Source organism: Centroberyx gerrardi, chromosome 6, assembly GCF_048128805.1.
Source record: "Centroberyx gerrardi isolate f3 chromosome 6, fCenGer3.hap1.cur.20231027, whole genome shotgun sequence".
Taxonomy (NCBI): domain Eukaryota; kingdom Metazoa; phylum Chordata; class Actinopteri; order Beryciformes; family Berycidae; genus Centroberyx; species Centroberyx gerrardi.
The window spans coordinates 23,805,787-23,826,664 of record NC_136002.1 but is presented as its reverse complement, the minus strand read 5'-3'; the positions used below and the strand labels follow the sequence as shown (position 1 = coordinate 23,826,664).

Genomic DNA, 20,878 nt, shown 5'->3' with positions numbered 1-20,878 from the left:
GTGGCAGCAGGGCAAGCAGAGCAGCCCAGACGTCCTTTTCCCCAGCCTCTTCCTCCAGCTCCTCCTGGGGGATACCCAGCTGCTCCAAGGCATGCTGGGAGATTTAGTCCTTCCAACAGGTCCTGGGGCGACTCCAAGGGTCTCCTCCCAGTCGACCATCCTTACCGGCTGTGCCCAAAACACTGGCAGAAAGTAAATGTAGATGAGAAGAGTGGAACTTTAATAGAGTTGTCAGGTAAAAGATGAAGATCAGGCAGAGTGGAAACAGTCAGAAGTTCGAGGTGAGTTTAATTCAGTCAAGGCACATGTGGATCTCTATGGACAAAATAAGCTCAACATATATAGGGTTTACTCTCTCCTGGCATGGTCATTACTGATGTCTGTAGTGTTTTGAATACAGTACAGAGTTCCTTCCTCATCTGGTCATTTCATGGTAAAAGCGTACTACTATTCCTACTTGAAAAACTGACATCAAGACCTAGATTGCTCTGGATAAGACAGTTTATGTCCTGACAGATCCAAGGAACTCTGTGTCCTTTGGATGGCACAGTGGCTGACGACTTACGCTGCACAAAAGATACACAACGTCTCATCTCTACAACACCTCAACGGTGGCTCGATGCCAAGGTCCTCCCAGATTTGCTGAGCTCCTCAGCCTGTCAAGGAGAGTGAGCCGCACAAACAGCGTTTCATGAAGAAAGTTCCAGTTAGAAGAGAGAACCTCGCCTGCAGCAGGGGTACCGGGGCTCACTCCTTTAGCGAGGCCTGGGAGTCTAAATTCCTCAAGGAGCAGTCCAGGGTCGCCACTTGCAAGATGAAGGGTAGGGGTTGGGTGCAATGCCTGTTGGGTAACGGGCAGAGGAAGAGCAGGGCAAAACCTTGTGGACTTTGGCAACGGAAACTGGCTCTCAGAGATGTGGTTCCTTGGGACGAAATCTTATCCAATGGAAATCCATAGTCTACTGCTGACCTATTTGGGAGTTCTTGACCTATTTTGGGAATCCATGTTAGCCCCTTGCACCCTGAGTTTCCCCTTAAATTTCCTCTTAAGTAGCTTCAAAGTTAGAAGATGTCACATACATATTCAGTATCTGCTCGTTCCAACACTTCATTGAAGCTAAAGCTGCTTACATTGAGTGAAATATTCAAACCCAAGGCGCCATTTTTTTATGGCGGCACCATTACATCAAATGGAAAAAATCTAGATGTTTGTGCACCATGTTATATAGCCTACATTTCCCTGTAATTCGGCATGACATGTTTGGTATCTTTGGAAACCTTGGGATCTTGACTAAAATTTTAAATAAAGTTCTGTGGGTTTGAACAAAGCCTGGCTGCAAAACGTGTTTGTAATGATGACGGGTAGAAGTGGTTTTAAATTATATTATCAGAGGATACATTAGGGTAAGGGTTGGGTAATTTGTGCTGTTGCAGGGTCAGTTGTTCCTTGCTTTTATTAATCAATACAAGATGGAATGCTGTCAATATTTCTTTCTTACATTTTGGGATAATTTTAAGTTGACCAGTTGTCATTTTACCGTGTTAATTTTTCAAGGTAAGATTTTTTGACATTTTCTTTGAAAGCTAATTGGCCCTCACTCTATTACAATACAACAGGTTAGTTGTTTAATATAATAATAGTTTACTGTAAAATTAATGCCAAACAGATTTTAATATGACAGCTGCCATAATCTAAATAGTTACAGGTATGGGTGTGGAGGGTGAAAGCCTTTACAACTCCCATGTTCTTAATGTCTCTAACCGTTGTAATTGGATTCATATCACATTTCAACTTTCAGATTCACAATATATTTTTAATCATGGCATAATAATTTTTTGCAAGGCAGCTCACAGGACGTCCCTGGACAGTAATCTGAGATCAGAGCATTTCCTGTTCTCAAGGCCATATGCTGGTGAGCGATGCAAAGGGCAAACTCTGCTGGTGAGATTGGATTTGTGCAGCTATTTTGTCACTGATGGTGAAGCCTACTGAGAGCTGAACATGCTGCCTGAATGCAGGAGCTTTGTGTGATGTCATCTTCATATTTAGAGCCACACATTGAGAACAATTAGTGTGTTTTACAGTCACTCTACATTTCTGTACTCTAAATTCCTGTACTCCTGTACTTTCTAGTTTCTACAAACTGCTTGCAGCAGATTAGACGCTCCCTCTTCTGGCAAAGGATGGTAATGAAAATACCCGAGGATGAATCATCATGTTCTGCATGCACTGACAAATAAGAGATTTTGTTGTTGATAGTAGTGTCCAACTGACTGCAATACTATAATATATAAAATTTGTGTATATAATATTTGTGTATTGAAGCTGCCAATAGTCAATATTTTGTGCCAATATTCAACATCTCTGAATTTGATCATTTTCATGCTAAAAAATTACAAGTATTCAGTGTTTCCCCCAGAATCGTATCCTTTCTGGGGTGGAAAAGTCTCTGAAACAGCATTTAGACCATCATGGGATACTAACACTCTCCACTGAAAGCCAGTCTAATTAAATTATTTTAGGGTTACCAGCTCTTTAAGGCAAGGTGACCCATCATACCTATTCAGTGGATACAAAACTGCCTTTAAATGAAGAACTAATTTACAAAAACATTATTGAAGAATTAAATGAAGAAGAAAATATGCAAAGAAAATTACATGTAATTTCGGGTTTTATAGACTGTTGATATCTGATGTTTAATAAAGGGTCAAGTCTCAGTCTACATGCTGATAGTGTAGACTGATACTGAGACTTGGCCCTTACATCCTTATTGTATTGATTCATCAGGTTTTGTCTCTATCCTTAGTCAGTGAATAAGGTGTTACTGTTTAAAGTAGATCAAGATAGGAGTTTATAATGATGAAGTTGTGCATATTTATCCAAGTGCTGCCCTGTCTGGAATGAACTTAGAATGAACTTAGAGCAAGTAAAGAACACGAGTACCTGCTCTCTCACCTGGGTTCAGTTGGCATGAACGAAGACAGAAGACCTGCCAAGGTGGACTTACATGTCTCAAACAGATGATCAGATGATTATTTCTGTCCAGCTAACCCGCAGTGAGGGCTGCCTACCTTGACTTTTCCCCGACTCCACCTCCACCTCCACTTGTTTTTCTCACCCCTACCTTGATCCTCTTGCCCCCACTTCTCTCTCTCTCTCTCTCTCTCTCTCTCTCTCTCTCTCTCTCTCTCTCTCACACACACACACACACACACAGACACACACACACACACACACACACACACACGCAAACACACACTTCCTAACCCTAACAAACCTTTTCCTTCTTCCGCAGGAGGAGATTATATCACCTGCTGACCTGGCCAGAGGTCAACAGAGGAAGTGTTGAGTTTTCTGTGATGGCCTAAAGTGGGTCAAGTCATGATAGGGGCGGAGTCAAGTCAAGACTTAAGAAAACTGACCCACATTGACCCAAGGTATTGCTACTAATACTGTGTAGAATAGAGCTTTAGAATGAACTTCAGTTTGATTTTTTTTTACTGTACAGTGCTGTTTCACATAACTAAGATGTCTTTTTTTCTATTTTATCTCTCACTAAAAACCTGCAACATGTTTCTTTCCTTTGACTCTAACTTGAATCAACAAACGAGGAAAGTCATCATAACCAAATAACTAGCACTAGCACTAGGCCTTCGTTCCTTTGTCTGCTGCTGTGCATTATAATAAATCTTTGTAATTTATTTGGTAGTGATGATTTCATTTGTTGATTCAAGTCAGAGTCAAAGGAAAGAAACATGTTGCAGGTCTGTAGTAACAGATAAAATAAAAAAAAGACATCTTAGTTTTGTGCAACCACACTGTACTGTAAAAAACTCTCTTTCCTCTGTTTTTAACCTGTATGCTCAAGAGTCTGCACTCTGAGTGCATCAAGAAGACTTTTGAGTTGAGCGGGCAAGTTCTTTATTTTGACTCAACACACCTCATCAGCTCATGTTCTCCCATTACTGTGCGTTGTACATGCTCACTGTCCAGCAGGCAGTGCTGAGGCATTGAATTTATCCACTTGCTTCAAAGAGGATTAGCTTCTGTACCTGCAGCTTAGCTTAGTTACCTCAAATAAGGATAAGGGAGAGGTCTGCTGTCTACAGCGGCCATCTGTCTGCCAAGTGGAGAGCTGAGCGCTCACACTGGTGTAAATGGAGGGAATGCTCGAGTTGGATGTTTTGATATACCCAGATGAAGTGAGGGTTGCCACACCAGAGGATATCAGAGAATGGGAGCTCGAGAGTGCAAGCCAGTTGTCTATACCCATCACACGGCTCTTTGTCGCGCTTTACCCATACAACCCCGCTGCAATGTCTCCAAACCCTGACACGGCTGCAGAGGAGCTGCCTTTTGTGCCGGGCCAGATAATCAAGGTAAAGCAAGCAGGGTCTCTCTTTTTGGAACTTGTTGTAAAAATAATATCGATGCAGTGCTTCAGATGTATATTTTTATATTGTGTTCTTGAAGTACACAGGCATGTACAGCTCAGTGAGTCTGTTTGAGTTTGAGTCTGCTTATAGTTCAAATATACCGCAGATGATCAGTTAAAAAGCCTGCTGTTTTTTACCTCCTGAGAGCGTGATGGTGTTTCCTGTTTGTTCTAGATGTGGGCCAACTTGATGCGTAAAAAGCTAGATGTTTTTTTTTCCTCGTTTCCTGTCACCATTTGCAACTGATTGATGCTGATTTGATAACGTGTCACTAATCCCGCCTGCTACGGCCCTGTGTAAATGCACATGTACTGTATATTGCGCATTCAGTCAAATTGATTATTCCTTCCCAAACCAAATATGTAATAAAGTAACAAACCATCTTTATATTTGGCAGGTGGTGGGAGATAAAGACTCTGATGGGTTCTATCACGGTGAGTCCGGTGGCCTCTCTGGTTATGTGCCAAGCAACATGGTGGCTGAAATCCCAGTGGACGATGAGTACCTCAAGTATCTCCTCATGCAGCAGGGATTCCTCCCTGTCGACCACACAGGTATCCCCCTCTCTCACTGCGGGACGCTGCTGTAGCACACTGGCAGAATGGGTCAGCGGTAGCTTAGAGGTGAGAGAAACAGGCTGGTGACATGGAAATGCTGCCAATTCAAATAAATCTGGGGAAATCTGGGTGGGGAGAGTGAATGAAAATCACTCTCCACTCCTTCCCCTCCCTTAACAGTTACCGTCGAGTTGCCCTTGAGCAAGGCACACATCCCCCAACTGCCCGATGATCAGCTGCAGGAGGCTGTGTTTGCACTGGGCAGCTCCCAGATGTGAATGTGAGCAACTGTTACTAAAAAAGAGCATATACGCTAGATTCTTCTCTAGATGAATAAAGGTCAAAAAAGATTAGAACAGATAAGAAGTAGTAGTGCAAATTATAGCAAAGTGGCATCCAGATACGGTAATACATAAATCTAGAGTGGAGATCTCTAAAAATACTAATCCTTGACGTGCGATGATCAATGTTTTGAGTGCTGATTCTTTGAAACTGTGAATAAAACCATTTGATACTTTGCCTCTGTTGACTAAGACACTAATGATTCATTTGCGTTGGCTCAAAGGTATTTTTACTATCTCATCCTTTTAATGCCCTTTTATTGAGGTTTGATGCCCTAACTGGCTGATGTGCAGGCTTCTTTTCCCTTTTAATGATAATTCTTTGCAAGAAATATAATCCTGCACACTAGGACCTATGAAGGTCCTATGACCTTTGCAATAAAGTATTATGCAAGTGTAGACAGTGTGCAGGATTATATTTCTTTCTCAGTATCTACCTTTTTGGTTTTTGTCCTACGTATCTGTCACTCACAGACTTTTAGGTGTGCAAAAAAACTTTTTCTTTAATGATAATTGTTTGCCATTCCAAAGGAGTGCTTGCACCTTGACCCACAGATTATGTCTTTAACACCAGATCTGAATGAAGCAGCCAGTATTCCTGATGACGTGGTTGTTCGCAGAATGGTGGCCTTATTTGACTATGATCCGTGGGAAAGTTCGCCCAACATAGACAGTGAAGTAAGAACAACATGATACAGCATCATGAACCACATTCTGTCTTCAGTATTAAATCCAGGCTATTCTAAGATCCTGTTGCTAAATACAAAAAAAGTGATTTCTTCTACTTTTCTTCTCTTACAGGATGAACTTGGCTTTCGCGCAGGAGACATCATATATGTGTTTGATGACATGGATCAAGATGGATTCTACTATGTGAGTGGCTAAATAATTAGGATGATTGCCAGTCTTAAATCCTGACTTTGCATACGAGTTAACTTTCTTCTCAATTTAGGGGGATCTTCATGGACGACGAGGCTTGGTGCCATCAAACTTCCTGGAGCCGCTACCATGGAATTAGGACGTATACCACATATGCCAAGACTCAGATTCAGTGAGAAATCATCAGTTTTTATAAAAAATAGCTAAAGGAGCATTCTATCTATATGTGTCAAACTGGCACAGTAACTGCTTTAAATGGAAGATCAGTGAGGGTCCATCTCATCTCCTAATTTATAAGCCCAATATTACCTGATCAGGACACTGCCAAATGGAAAAAAAGCTCATGCCACACACTTGTCAGATAAAACATTCATTTATTTAAAAAAAATACAAAGACATTTCAATGTGGATGATATTCAACAGTTTGCTTTTTCTTTGTCTGGCTGTCTAAGGTAAACTGACTTTGCTTCTGTCCTATGCACTTTCACACAAAGCTGAATATAAGCCAAAGGTTACACAATATGAAATTTCATATATATCTATATATCTATGTATATTATGATATGTAAAAATCTAAACTATTTCAATCATACCAGGCGGCAAAGACTAGCTAATTTTAGCCTTAAAAATACACTTACAAGTCTCAGATATTTGCTGACAAGAGTGTATGATTATAGTATGTCCATATTTGCCTTATAACCTGTTTATACATTTGCTATACTTGGCTCATAGTCTTTTCATATGGAGTCAGTAGAGTAAATCTTCTTCTTTTTGTTCTTGAGTGTTTGAAACAAACACAACAGTTTTGCAGCAATTTTTATGGGAAATATGCAACAGAAACTTTGTATAAAGCAAATGATTAGTGTTATTTTCATGATATCTATGTAAATAGCAGAAAACAACAATAAACTGTCTTGAATGTTGACAATTCTCATCTGTTTTCTGCAGCTGTGTTTGTCTGGATTGTTTTCTTATTCTCCTACAATAAGTACAGTTATTTTCTATCATGGCAATATTTCATGTTCTGTCTCCATGACAACATCTTTATCAGATCAATATCTGATGGATTAACACAATGGAAAATTGAATTAACAACAACTACAGGGCAATAAAGCTGTTTTTCACAATGGACGGGTCCTATAAACATCAAAAAGCCTTTATACAGTGTTGAGTTCTTCTTCTATTTTCCTCTGCAGCCAACAGTATACTCATCCATAAAGTAGGAAACACTACACTGTGTAGTGAAGTTTAGTAGTGCTTTCTACTTTATGGGTGACAACACTGTACATCAGTAGCTCCTGGTCGCTCCAAGGCACACGAATTGAACAAAAGACTTGGTGTGTTAAGGCAAGTTTTCACAAATTCATTTCAACACAGTTCCTGTTTGTAAAATCATTTCACAACTGAGAAATATTTATAACAGTCCACTTTCATTTTCACCCCCAGCATTTGACATCAATGCTCCTTAAAATGATGCTGACACAGAACATTAATGAGGCACATTGACATCAAAGTCTGTCACTGGGCGAAAATACTGTACATTTTAAATTAATTTACATAGGAAAGATACAACATTGTCCAAAAGAAACTACAGCAGTGTTCAGATGTTAAGTATTTTGGCGCCAGAGTTAAGGTTACAGTTGGCTTAATCTTACCAGCTCTTGGACTCCCCAGAAGAAAGAGAACCCAGAAGTGACTGTGATCTTTTTATTAACCCTGTCTCAGCCACGTGGTTCACACAGGAAAAGGTGTAACAGTCTACGCACACACACACGCACACACACACACACACACACACGCACGCAAAATATACATGCAGGGTAGCATATACTGATGTGCATGTGCTTATGCATGCACACACACACACACACACATACACATTCACAGCCACATACATTCGTAGCCTACGCCCATGAAGCTCAGGCAGACTTCACCATCGCTGAGAAGCCCGTGCTCACCCCCTTTTAAGGACATGCAGTCACAAGGCAACACCTGTTTCAAAAAAGAAGTCAGAGTCCTATAATAAAGCAGATAGATATTGATTCCAGTAATAATTTATGTGAAAGTGCACCAACACCTCGGGACAACACAATTCTCTGACATCGTTGAAATAGGGGTATGAGAACAAGATAAACAATAAAACACTGAATTATTCAAACATCTTACCTAGGACCAAACATTACTTAGAGATTGAGTGTATTAATCTTAGAGATGGTGTAGCTGTTATATGTTTAGGTTAGCAAAGAGAGAGTATGGTGCACGTCAGTATCTTTAAATATTTCAGGTATTACAGCAACACTACTCTAAAATATAGATTACAGAAACAGCAAAAGATGTTAATATCTCATTTGTATTTCTGAGAACTCATTCACACGCATATACGTTTGTAACGTGGGTGGGGGATGGTGCAAGGCTCTTCCCTATCCCAGCAGCAAATGTGCAATATGCTTGCAACAACAGAAACTTCGCAAATAGAATAGAGATAGGCCTATGTCCTCTGTTGTCAAGACAACCCAAACCTCAGAGTCACACCAAGTGAAATAAGAGGAAGTGGGGGATGGGCGGTGTGCACAAACCGAGAAAAGATATCTTTGTAAAAAAAAAAAAAAAGACATGCAGACACTACTGTAGCAATAAAAAAAATCAGCTTGCAAATGTGGGTATAATCAATTCAACAAAGATTCATCTGCTGCAGGGTATCAGATATCAGAATGAATATACAACCCCCCCCCCCCCCCCATCCACACACACACACACACAAAGATTTTTTCTTGTATGATAGAAGCCGATAATGAGGCAGTATCTGTCTCGTCCAAGAAATCAAGGAATGCAGCACTGCAATAGGCAAACATGACTGTGCATTGTGCAGATTATCTCCCCGGCTCTCCACTGTAGCGCTAGAGGTTGTGCTCGCATCAGACATCTATTTCTGTGTAACATGGGATTATATCCAAAGTGATCTGCTCTGCTGCTTAGGGTGATATAGATAGCACCAGTGTCCCAAAACAAGTAAAGCATCAATTGACACCAGTAGGCATTATCCTCCCGGGTCATTGACTAGGGTTGATTGTATTATCCATGATATCCGATCTTAAGAAGACAAATATCCTCTAGCCTCTATACTTCTGTGAACCATTATGCTATATAATAATATCTGTTAAGAATACCTTAGTTGCTGTATTCAAAGTGTCTAGTTGTTGAAAGTTGTCTATCATCAAACAATGTCACTAGAAACATTAAAATAGGCCATTTTGCATCTGGTATTGGACTTAATGGTTTATGGAAGCTGGCAGCTCTGAATCCATCTTGTGTCTCTCCATATACACCACAAAAAGTCATTACACCCATACTCCTGTTTCTGTCAAGTCATACGGCTCAGTTTCACATTAAATCATGGCTATGGGTTGGTCAGCTGATCACAAAACGAGGGTTGAAGCTCTCCCTGGACTCCTAGAGATAGGAAAAAGTTTGAGGATGTTCATGCACATTATTCGTATTTGCTACAGCTCCCCTCAGTTGAATGCAGTATAAAAGCTAACCACGCAGAACCCATGAGAGAACTGACAACAGCTACTCAGACTTATTCAGTACTGCCACATGGTGGATCATAGTGGAACTGGCATCGACAAAATCCAACCACAGTTTGGATTTGAATGAAGTCTCAGAACAATATTGATAGTTTTACAGATATGATATAATTTTAATTATCATATAACCTTCACAGATGGTGTGTGTGTGTGTGTGTGTGTGTGTGTGTGTGTGTATGGCTTGATTGTTATTTACATTTACATCACAATTACAAGTTCAATATTAAAAATCTCTCCCACAGTCTGTTCTAGACAGTACAATTTAAAATAATTTGATTTGATGTTAAATCTACAACTCATATTTAATGTATAACACAAAGAGGGAAAATGACAATACTTAGAACACAACAGGTTGTCTTTTTAGACAGATGCACACAGTGCATGTAATACACTCATGCATACATAATTTACCTTTATAAAAACATTTCATCTTTATTTGACAACTATCCCTTATCATTATCAACCCCATAAATATAAATGACAACAGCATTCATAAAAGAAGAATAAAACCGCTCTTTTTGCCATCAAACAAGATAATGACATGACAGCACAGTGCATTGTGAGGTCAACAGTTAACAGTTAACAGTTAAACTGTGCAGGGAGAGTCCACTGGATGCCAACACTGAAGTGATGAGTAGCACAGTGCTAACCAAAGCAACATGGCCTCCAGAGTGATACACCTGCCGTCCATTCAGGGGCTGCACCGGCCGGTGTGTTTTTACCATTAGCATTCCATTGGAAAACTGAATCTGGCAGAATGCAGTAAGCTGTAAGAAAAACAGAGAAATCAACACAAGAAGGTTAAAATCAACTCTGCAAAATAATATATTGATCAATTCAGTGTGAAAAAGGTGTAAAAAAATAAATAAATACTTAAGATAGATGATACAATATTCTGAAAAGCACCTGCTGCCTGCTGAGTGGAATGGTGTTTTCAAACACTGTCCAAATGACAGCTTCTGCACAGTTGGGTGTAGTGAGGGAGCCTTGGTAGCGAAAGTAGTTCGTCATATTACTCTGAGGAGGAGTGAGCATATCCAGGGACACACCCTTCACTGTAGTGATGTTGGCTGGTTTTGTAAAATATTAACACAGCGAATTAGTGAATGGATCTCATATTAGACAACAATAGGTTCAAGGTGACAACTTCATTGTTCTAATTGATTTATTGTAGACATGTAACAAAAGGTGTTTTTTTATGATGTGTTATATAAACTACAGAACATGCCAATTGCACTTTAGCCTAATGTGCCGCAATTATCAGCGGCACATTTAGCAGCCTATAGAGCCAACGTGACTGGGAGATTATGGAGCACAATCTATATCTATTTTGTTCTTGTAAGCAGATATGACTTACTAGGATGTTTGATATCTTTCAGAGCGCATACAATGGGATCATATTTCTTATTTGCGGTCCTCGATTCCTGAAATAAAATTAAAAAACACAACGTTCAAGTCTTCTGGCAACCTAAAATTACATTTTCTTAAATATTAGATCTAATCTTACATGTCAGACAGAAAATTTTCAGTCTCTCTGTTATAATGTTTTTTCTGCTTCAATATTTATGTGCGGTGTACCTCAAGGCTCAATTCTTGAGCCCATATAGTTTTCTTTCTAGATCCTTGGTCGTTTTATTTGTTTGCCTTGCATCTTCTTTCATATAATTTCATTTTCATTCTCAGCTGTATTTCTCAGTTATACCAAATGAGTCAAATAGGTAGGCGGTATTATGTGACTGTCTCACTAACATTAAAGACCTGATGTCACAAAAGTTCCCATCTCAATTCAGACAATACTGAGGTAATTATCAATGACCCTGAACATATCTCTCAAATTTCAGTTATCTCTAAGTTCATAACTCCATACATCAAGCCTGTATCTGAGAATTTAGAAGCTTTCTTTGATTTGTGTTGAAACTTTGAGCAACATGCTGAAAAGCTGGATCAGACATGGATTTACCACCTTGGGAATATTGCAACAATTAAATTGATTTAGTCTTTAAATGACAATGAGAGACTTATAGATCATTCTACCTTGACTAATGCCCTGTTTCATTTGACAAGCTAATATACAACTACAGACTGTAGAGCTACAGACTTATATTACATTTCCATTTTAAACACTGTTTAAAACTGTTACACTGTTTTTTGTTGTTGTTGTTGTTGTTGTTGTTGATGAAAGATAAACAAGCTGATCACCTGAAAGAAAAATGCAAGAACTGCAACACCAGTGGGGTCTCTCAGAGCTTCGGGTAAAGAGTTGTATTCTTCTTTTATGTGGACAATATGCATCTGTAGATAGCATAAAAAATATGATTGTTTCATTGTTTCAATAAATTATTTTTTCTTCTAGAATCAGAATCCATTTTTCATTCATTTAAATACAGTGAACAAAACAGCTATATCATGTATTGTACTGATTATACCACACACTGACATTCATCATCTTCCATCCCTATGTTTCATACCTCCATTGGAAACTGCTCTCCATCAATGGTGTGTTCAGACCCCACTCCTGCATCTTTGCCCCAGTGTAGGTGGAGGTGCACCGCCTTGTACGGTACACCCAGATTTCCACCTTTGATCGTTGCACTGGCAGGCAGGTCCAATTGAACTAGAATAAAATTGAAGTCATTGATGATAACAGAGCTTCTTATCATGACATCAGACTTTTTATTATGACCTTAAAACACCTTAAAACACCTAGAGTGTTTTAGGGTTTTGAAAGGACAGTCAAGTGCTTTGGCTTTGGCATGCTTAATGTTTCGGTGAACTCTCTTTTATTTGTCATGGCCCTCATGTGGATCTATCTTCCAGAGGATGCGAGGGCTGCAGAGTCCTTATTTCTATTTTTTGACTATTATTATCCCTCTTACTTTATTTTTTCTTAATTTTATATTTCTTATACCATTTCAGATTGTGATTTACAAATGAAGTCATTCTCTTACCACTACGATTTACTTTATTCAAGCTCATTTTAATCACTCTGTGAAGCATCATCACATTCTTTGCACAAAATCTGTTGTATAAATAAAGACTGCTATTATTATACTTTCTTGTTGCAGGTTAAATAGATTTATAAAGACGTACCAGTGTGACCAGTGTTTGTGATGCGACCATGAAAAGTCTCTTGATAGCCAGTGAACTGCAGTGGAGTGAGACGTTCATCTGTTAGTGCTTTCCGTGTGATAATGTTAATGGGAGACTGGGCTCTGCCACTGCAGTGCTGTGAAACCACTGGCCATGTTTCAGGCCCTGTGAAACCAAGACAATGGAAGAAAACAATGTAACAATGTAAATGTCTGCTCTATTGCACTCAACACTACAGGGTTACATTAGGGTTCATTACTTTCAGTGGTTAATGTTATATGCTTGTTTTAAAGGTATACCTGGGCAGGCGTCATTGCATGTCATCTGGGACTGGTAGCACCAATCTAGAAGTGGAGGGTTTGAAATGGTCATTTAATAGCAAATCAGAAAAAGAATGTATGATTGAATATTGCAGAGAGAACAAATAAAAGCAAATAGGTGAGGATTATTAAATATTACAAATTTATTTTCTATGATTAACCAACCTATGACTTCAACCATTGTTACTTGATTTAATGAATTTGAGACTCTTCTGCAAGTCCATGTGCCGTAATTGTTCTTTGCTCTGTATCTCTAACATGTAATAATAATAATAATAATAATAATAATAGAATATATGCACAAATTCTTCAAGCTACAAATCACAAACATATGCCTAAAAACATGTAAATTGAATATACAGTGCAGCCCATAAGTATTTGGACTATGAGGTTAAAGTGCAGACTGTCAGCTTTAATTTGAGGGTATTTACATCCATATCAATTGAACTGTGTAGGAGTCCTTTTTATATATATATAACCCCCTATTTTAGGGGACCAAATTAACATAAACTTCAAGTTGTCATATTTAATATTTGGTTGCAAATCCATTGACTGCCTGAAGTCTGCGACCCATAGCCATCACCAGACGGTTGGTATCTTTCCTGGTGATGCAAGATGTTTCTGTATACTTTGGCATTCAACTTCTGCCGTCAGCAGTGACATCATCAGTGAACACATTGGCCATTGATGCATTTGTTTGGATCTGAGCAGACAACATGTTTCTGTATACTTTGGCATTCACCCTGTATACTTTGACATCATCAATGAACACAAGTGTGCCAGTTCCAGTAGCAGGCATAGATGCCCAAACCATAACACCACCTCCACCATGTTGGACAGATGAGGTGCTATGCTTTGGATCATCATTTTTTTTTTCTCCACACGTTCCTCTTTCCATCACTCAGTTACAGGGTGATCTTTATCTCATGATCATCTGTCCATAACACTTTGTTCCAGAACATTTTTATGTACTTCTTGGCAAACTGTAACCTGGCCATTTTGAGATTTACCAGGGGTTTGCATCTTGTGGTGAACCCTCTGAGGTTATGCTGGTCTTGATGGTAGTCTTTGACCCATCTACGTCTAAATCCTTGATTTGTTCAACAGTAGAAACGGGGTTCTTCTTTATCACTCCAAATATTCTTCTGTCATCCACTACACAGGTCTTCCAAGGTCTGCCAGGTCTTGCAATTGCTGAGCTCACCAGTGCGTTCTTGCTTCTTATCAATGTACCAAACAGTTGATTTCGACACACCTAATGTTTTGCTGATGTCTCTGATTGATTAATTCTGATTTTACAGCGTCATCATGGCCTGCTTTACTGGCACTGACACTTCTTTGGCCCTCATATTGAGAGACACACAACAACAGACTGCAAATGCAAATGTCACACCGGGAATCAATGCTAGACCTTTTGTTCTCTAGACCTTTTTACTCTCTTGTGCATGAAATAACGATGAAACGAAACACACCTGCCCAAGAAACGGCTGAGTAGCCAATCATCCAATTACTTTCGGTCCCCTAAAATGGAGGGGCTGTGTATAAAAAGGGCCACAATTCCTACACGGTTCACCCAATATGGATGTAAATACCCTAAAATTAAAGCTGACAGTCTGCACTTTAACCTGATAGTCATTGTTTCATTTCAAATCAATGTGCTGGAGTACAGAGCAAACAACAAAAAATCTGTCACTGTCCAAATACTTACAGACTGCACTGTATATTTAACAATCTAATTTCTAATCAATTTTAATCAATTCTGAATTTTTGTATGCCTTAGTGAACTTACCTGCCCCTGAAATCATCTTTATGGAAAATACCAAGAAAAATAAAATAGGTCTCAGCATTGTCATTGTATCCGTCTTGGTCTCCCTGCACTGGAGTATACTGAGGATGATGCCAGAAACAGAGCACCCTCAGTTTGGCTGTTATTATACAGGTAGGCCCACCTATCAGTCCCGCCCACTTGGTGTGCACATGCTTTTGCTTTATGGCACTGGTTTCCTTTGGACATTGATGTAATGATATCTTAAGATTGATATCATAAGATAATGAATGCAGCCTAATTCACAAGGTTTGACTTGAAATCTTACACCTTGGCATGGAAAAGTTTCGCCTTGTGCTTGATCGAAAATTCACCCCTTAATCACAAATTTCAAACTCATTCAGAAACACAAAGCTTTTTATTTTATTATTTTATTTCTTGTAATCATTTTATTAATTTGTGCATGGTTGTGGAAAGCAGATTTATCAACAAATGACAGTCAGTATAGGAACAAAACTACCGCTCATGCAAAATTAAAATCACGTGGAGCGGAACCGAGCCAAAGTAAGGATGGATAAGATAGTTTGGCTGTAAACTGATATAATTCTTCCATGATAGTCTACTCTGTCTCCTCACAGTGGAGCTGCGTCAAGCCAACCAGCAGGAGTCAGAATAATACCGGAAATACGCGCTTTGCCTTCACAATAAAGGCGTAACATTTGTCACTAAAAATAAAGTAGGGTAATTATTGTGGTCTAGAAAGCTTCATACCACATCAAATAACGTCATTTTTTTAAATTAATCTTTAAATGTGTGGTTTTATTTTTACTTTGGTGTTTTGTTACTCAACGGTGCAACGCATGTTCGTCAAAAATCATTTTATTTTGAAAATTCTGACCGCAAGTAGCTAGGCTATACGTTTATATTCTGGCTAACTTGACACTCATTGTAAGCTAAGTTCCGAAGCCAAAAGTGTTGGTCTCTCAACTGGTTGAATTTACGGTCTGTAATGGACCGTTGGAGAGGCAGAGTGGCTCTGGTGACCGGAGCTTCGGTTGGGATCGGAGCGGCTGTTGCCAGGGATCTGGTCCGGCAGGGGATGAAAGTGGTGGGCTGCGCCAGGGACGTCGAGAAAATAAAGGTTTGCTTTGAATGCAAGAAATTCATCACTGAGGAAATGTCGAGGAACAGTAACAGTGCACTGTCGATACTTTGGCTGCAAGCACAACCCAGGTTACACTGGCAGTAAAGCTAGCTAACAGCAGCACCATGCGCGTCAAGCCAGACCGAACCTTCACGTTTTCCAGTGTTATTTGAGTTTTACAAAGTACAGAAGTTGTCCTAAATGAAAATACAATTGCTGTTTTGCATACTGCCCATTTCATAGCATATATTAATAGTCATATAAATCTGTGAAAGCTATGTATGCTATTATGTCTGATGTCTATTAGCCTACCTTATCAATTTGAACTTTAACCTACATCAGTAGCAGAATGACATTCAACTCCTGGTGTCAAGTCAACAACCCACCACCAAAATGCCCTGTGCCCTAAATAATTTTGTCAATATTCACCAAGTCTCAAACACCAAACTTATACCAGACAACTTGGAAGGATGTGTAGTATCTTATAAAAGTCAGTTTAAACCCATATCAGAGGTGCTATTGTTGCTAAAGGGGATGGGAGCACTAGTTCCTAGTGTCAAGTCAGTCTACCATTGAAATACCCTGTACTTGCCATAGGTTGTATGTTATGACATTATGAAATGTGTGACTGAATGGTCTTATATATGTATGTAACGGCATATGCATGAATATGGCTAACTTAAGTGCCTGAAATTTTCCATTATGAATTGTGTGAATGAAATTGAATCATTATTTATTCTTTACTAATGTCATAATTAAATGGGGCATTTCAGTGGTGCACCCAATACCTATTAGGCTATTATTCTTTCCCAAAAGTGACACATTTTGTGCTTATTTTGAAGGAAAACCCTTGATTAAAAACCTTTAACCTTCAGCCAACCATCAGTAAGTCACCTGATAGACCTTACCTTTGATAACCTGTGCTGCAGTTTGCAGGCTAGGCCTTTTATTGACTATTCTGTGGGACTTGGCTGATAAATGGCTGAGGAACCCCATAATCATTAAACTGTAAGGCTTGTTCTTTAGGGTACCTGTCATAACACACACATTTCTTTTTTCTTTTTTTTTTCTTCAAATTTTGTAAATTACTTTTATGATTCATTTTTTTAAACCTACATCAGGCTTTACATCTTATTTGATAATAAATCAACCATCAATCAGATAATATCATCTAACTCTTTTCTTAAACCTCTGTTTGGTGATATGCCCATGGATTAATTTAATTACCTGTTTTTTTTTTAATGAATTTCTACAAAATGTAATGTAATAATTAGTTGTATTGTATCCAAGATTATTGACTATAATGGCTGTTGTCAGTTACAAGTACATAGTTCTGAAATAATAAGTAAATATAAGGAATCACCAATGGCACAATATCTAACTATTCACTCGCTATATTCAAAACTAGCTGGACTTGATTTGGTGCAAAGTTCTTCTCTAACAGATTTGGACATATTTGCGTTGTCAAATCTCTGAATGGCAGTTGGGTAGTGTGGCGACAAAATGAGAACAAAACAAAACACGCATAGACAGTACTTTGAACTTTTTTTTTTTTTTTTTTTTTTTTTTTTTAAAGATTTATTTTTGCTTTTTTATGCTTTATTGACAGAGAGATAGTGAGAGAGAGATAGGAAGGTATGGGAAAGAGAGCTGTGGGAAGGACTGAGTCTTATGGTACGCGCTCTACTCGGTGAGCCACCGGGGCGCCCCAGTACTTTGAACTTTTTAATTGACATCATTGAAACTGACAATGAAAGTCACGAGATCACACAGTCGCCATAAATTGGTGAATACACTTTTTTTTTTTTTTTTACCAGGATCTGAAGCCAATTGTATGACCTGTGTTTCCCTATGATTTCAGAAAGTGGCAGCTGAGTGTCAAAACGCAGGCTACAGCGGCGTTTTGGTTCCTTTCAAGTGTGACCTGACTAATGAAGAAGAGATCCTGTCCATGTTCTCTGCCATCAAAGCCCAGCACCAGGGCGTGGATGTCTGCATCAACAACGCTGGCTTGGCTCATCCAGAATCACTGCTAAATGGAAAAACCAGTGGCTGGAGGAACATGCTGGATGTAAGGATTTAATCTCAAGAAACTCACCGTACTTACATGTACACAGTCTTAAACATAATACATTATCTGGATGTTATTCAATCCAGATTACTAAATGAATCCATGATGTCTTGCAGGTGAATGTCATTGCATTGTCTATTTGTGCACGTGAAGCCTATCAATCAATGAAAGAGAGAAATGTTGATGATGGGCACATCATAAATATAAACAGGTACTGTTACATTCACTTTAAGTTGGGGGCGTTGCTAGACATTTCGGCTTGTGACCACAACAGAGCGATAGCCCCAGATCTTTTTCACACAAAGTAAATATCTATTGCAAGAAGTAGTCAACGGCTTTACAAAAAGTAGACTTGCAAGGCTTATCTGAATCCATTTTCTACTTTGTGGTGCCTTACCAGTTGGACAAGGTTCTTACCCATCATATCTTATCACAAGCATGTCTCAAAGGACTTTACAGAGAATGAGCCTAACTAAATCTAACTGATCAACAATCAACTATAGAACAGAATGATGTAACACAAACATAAGGAAGCAAAACAAAGCGCACAATAGCACAATACAATAGCAGATTTTAGCAAGACAGCCTACCTATTCTGCATAGTCTAACCTGCCAGCACCACCAGCCTTAGACCCTCAAACCATACAAGGAAAAATGTCCAAGAAAACCTTACAACCACTCATTAATCACACAAGCATCATGTTGGAGCAGAGGCCAATGTAATGCGTGGCAGAGAAACTGTGAGATCCTGAAAAAAGTGCCGACCCAAATCACCGCCCCCACACACAAGATATGTTGAACTGTTCTAATTATTAGGATCTTTGGTTGAAGAAACATTAACACAAAATCACAGCTCAAAGCAGATCAAACTCATGCAACATTTCCTTTTATCAACACGACCACCCTGATATCAAGCCCCTTCTGAGTTTTCTATCCATTCATTGATTATTTTCGGATGAACTTATGTATGCGATCAAATTTACATTAAATGCATATATTATGACAATGAGATTTCAAATCTTTCAAAATTTTAAATACAGCGGTAACGGTCCACTGGCAGCACTACTTGCTGGAGCTGAGCCCGGCATTTTATGATCTGATAGCAATTCGGGCCAAAGCAATATATGGTAAAACAATATAGATTATCCATTTACGTGCCAACGTTTCTTGCGTCACTCACTCATATTTGGCTTAGAGACAAGATACTCTGATTACTTTACAAAACAATATGACGAAAAGACAAAAATGCACACCAATAAGGGAGGTGCTGCCTATAAAAATGTACTGAAGCAAAAAGGGAAAGATAGCCGCACACTTATTGAACGACGTTTCGACCAAAGAGGTCTTTTTCAAAATTATGGATTTATCATAATCCACAACTACTCTAGATGGGACCAATATCAGATAAATACACAAATTTAGGAAAATATTGTCCAGAAATACTGCTGACATGATAAAACTTTCCCACTACTCATCATAATCCGTCTCTCTCTGTTGTAGCATGAGCGGACATCGAGTCATTCACAGTGCTGATGTGCATTTCTACAGTGCCACCAAGTTTGCAGTGACGGCCCTGACAGAGGGCCTGCGCCAAGAGCTGGTTGATGCTAAGACCCATATAAGAACCACGGTAAGATCTGTAGTCTCTCTGTCTTCACTTTAAAACATTTTATTGTACAAAGACACCCAAGTCTTTATTGCGCCTCTATTGAACCATAATCTGAATGACTAAACCTAACTTGAACCTGATTTGCACCAGAACTCTTCATTGACACCGGTACACAACCAATGCATTCATTGCTGTAAGTCAAATCTGTTGCATAAACGACATTTGCTCATTTCTGACAAGCCATTCCTTTTGCAGTGTATATCTCCCGGTGTAGTGGAGACAGATTTTTTTGCCCGGCTCTACCACAACGACCCTGAGAAAGCTGCTGCTGCTGCATATAATAGTAAAATAATGGTAACAAATGTGCTCTACAGAGAAGCAATAATACAATCATCAGTTATCATTGTCTAAAAATTGAGAACTTTTGGCAAGCCCAAGTAATACATTTACATTTCTATTGTCTTAGTGTATGAAAGCAGAGGACATTGCAAATGCGGTTACATTTGTCCTAAGTGCACCTCCTCATGTGCAGGTGAGTGATCCCCTCTCTCATGTAGATGTTTTAATACTTTCTACAATTACTTAAACCCAAAACTTTTTAACCATTGTTCTTTCACTGTATAAATATCAATGCTTTACTTTAACCATAATCGGTTAAACTTTATATTTATTTTTTTCCAGATTGGAGACGTTCAGATGCGTTGTGTGGAGCAGGTGTTTTAGCATCCCACCATGTGACGGGAAATGATTGGATTAATGCATTTTTCATCAGCTGGATTTATTTGTGGCTCTGATAATTTTGTCTGATCATGGAGTAACTTTGAGACAATCGTTTATTTGCATAGCATGTTTTCGTACACTGTAGTACAATGCAAACTGCTTTATGGACAATAAAAACAGATCAATAATAAAACAATAAAATGAAATAAAACAAGGAAAAGTGCAAGCATGCAAGCATTAAATTCAGGTCAAAGCAATGCCAAAAAGGTGTGTTTTAAGTTCCCTCTTAAAACACTCCAAACCCTCTGGCCGTGAATATTTTGCACTATTTTATATTTCTACAATAACTGATTTACAG

At 38.9% G+C, this 20,878-nt stretch overlaps 3 protein-coding genes across 3 annotated transcripts; 2 read left to right on the top strand and 1 right to left on the bottom strand.

The window, feature by feature from the left end:
- The first annotated feature begins 4,167 nt into the window (after window positions 1-4,167).
- On the top strand, window positions 4,168-6,717 carry LOC139923780 (RIMS-binding protein 2). The gene is made up of 5 exons (XM_071914633.2): window positions 4,168-4,380; window positions 4,835-5,009; window positions 5,922-6,013; window positions 6,137-6,208; window positions 6,288-6,717. The coding sequence occupies exons 1-5, from the start codon at window positions 4,168-4,170 to the stop codon at window positions 6,351-6,353; spliced, it is 618 nt and encodes a 205-aa protein (XP_071770734.1). The 3' UTR covers window positions 6,354-6,717.
- Window positions 6,718-9,622: 2,905 nt separating this feature from the next.
- ca4b (carbonic anhydrase IV b) lies at window positions 9,623-15,064 on the bottom strand. Its single transcript, XM_071914613.2, has 9 exons — window positions 15,001-15,064; window positions 13,191-13,235; window positions 12,892-13,056; window positions 12,270-12,415; window positions 12,001-12,093; window positions 11,159-11,225; window positions 10,708-10,871; window positions 10,386-10,568; window positions 9,623-9,664 (listed from the first exon to the last, which is right to left on the bottom strand). The coding sequence occupies exons 1-9, from the start codon at window positions 15,062-15,064 to the stop codon at window positions 9,623-9,625; spliced, it is 969 nt and encodes a 322-aa protein (XP_071770714.2).
- A 921-nt stretch (window positions 15,065-15,985) lies between these two features.
- On the top strand, window positions 15,986-20,659 carry LOC139923796 (dehydrogenase/reductase SDR family member 11-like). The gene is made up of 7 exons (XM_071914657.2): window positions 15,986-16,117; window positions 17,982-18,191; window positions 18,308-18,402; window positions 19,692-19,821; window positions 20,056-20,178; window positions 20,267-20,332; window positions 20,482-20,659. Exons 1-7 carry the CDS (start codon window positions 15,986-15,988, stop codon window positions 20,521-20,523), a joined length of 798 nt encoding a protein of 265 aa, XP_071770758.2. The 3' UTR covers window positions 20,524-20,659.
- The last annotated feature ends 219 nt before the right edge of the window (window positions 20,660-20,878 follow it).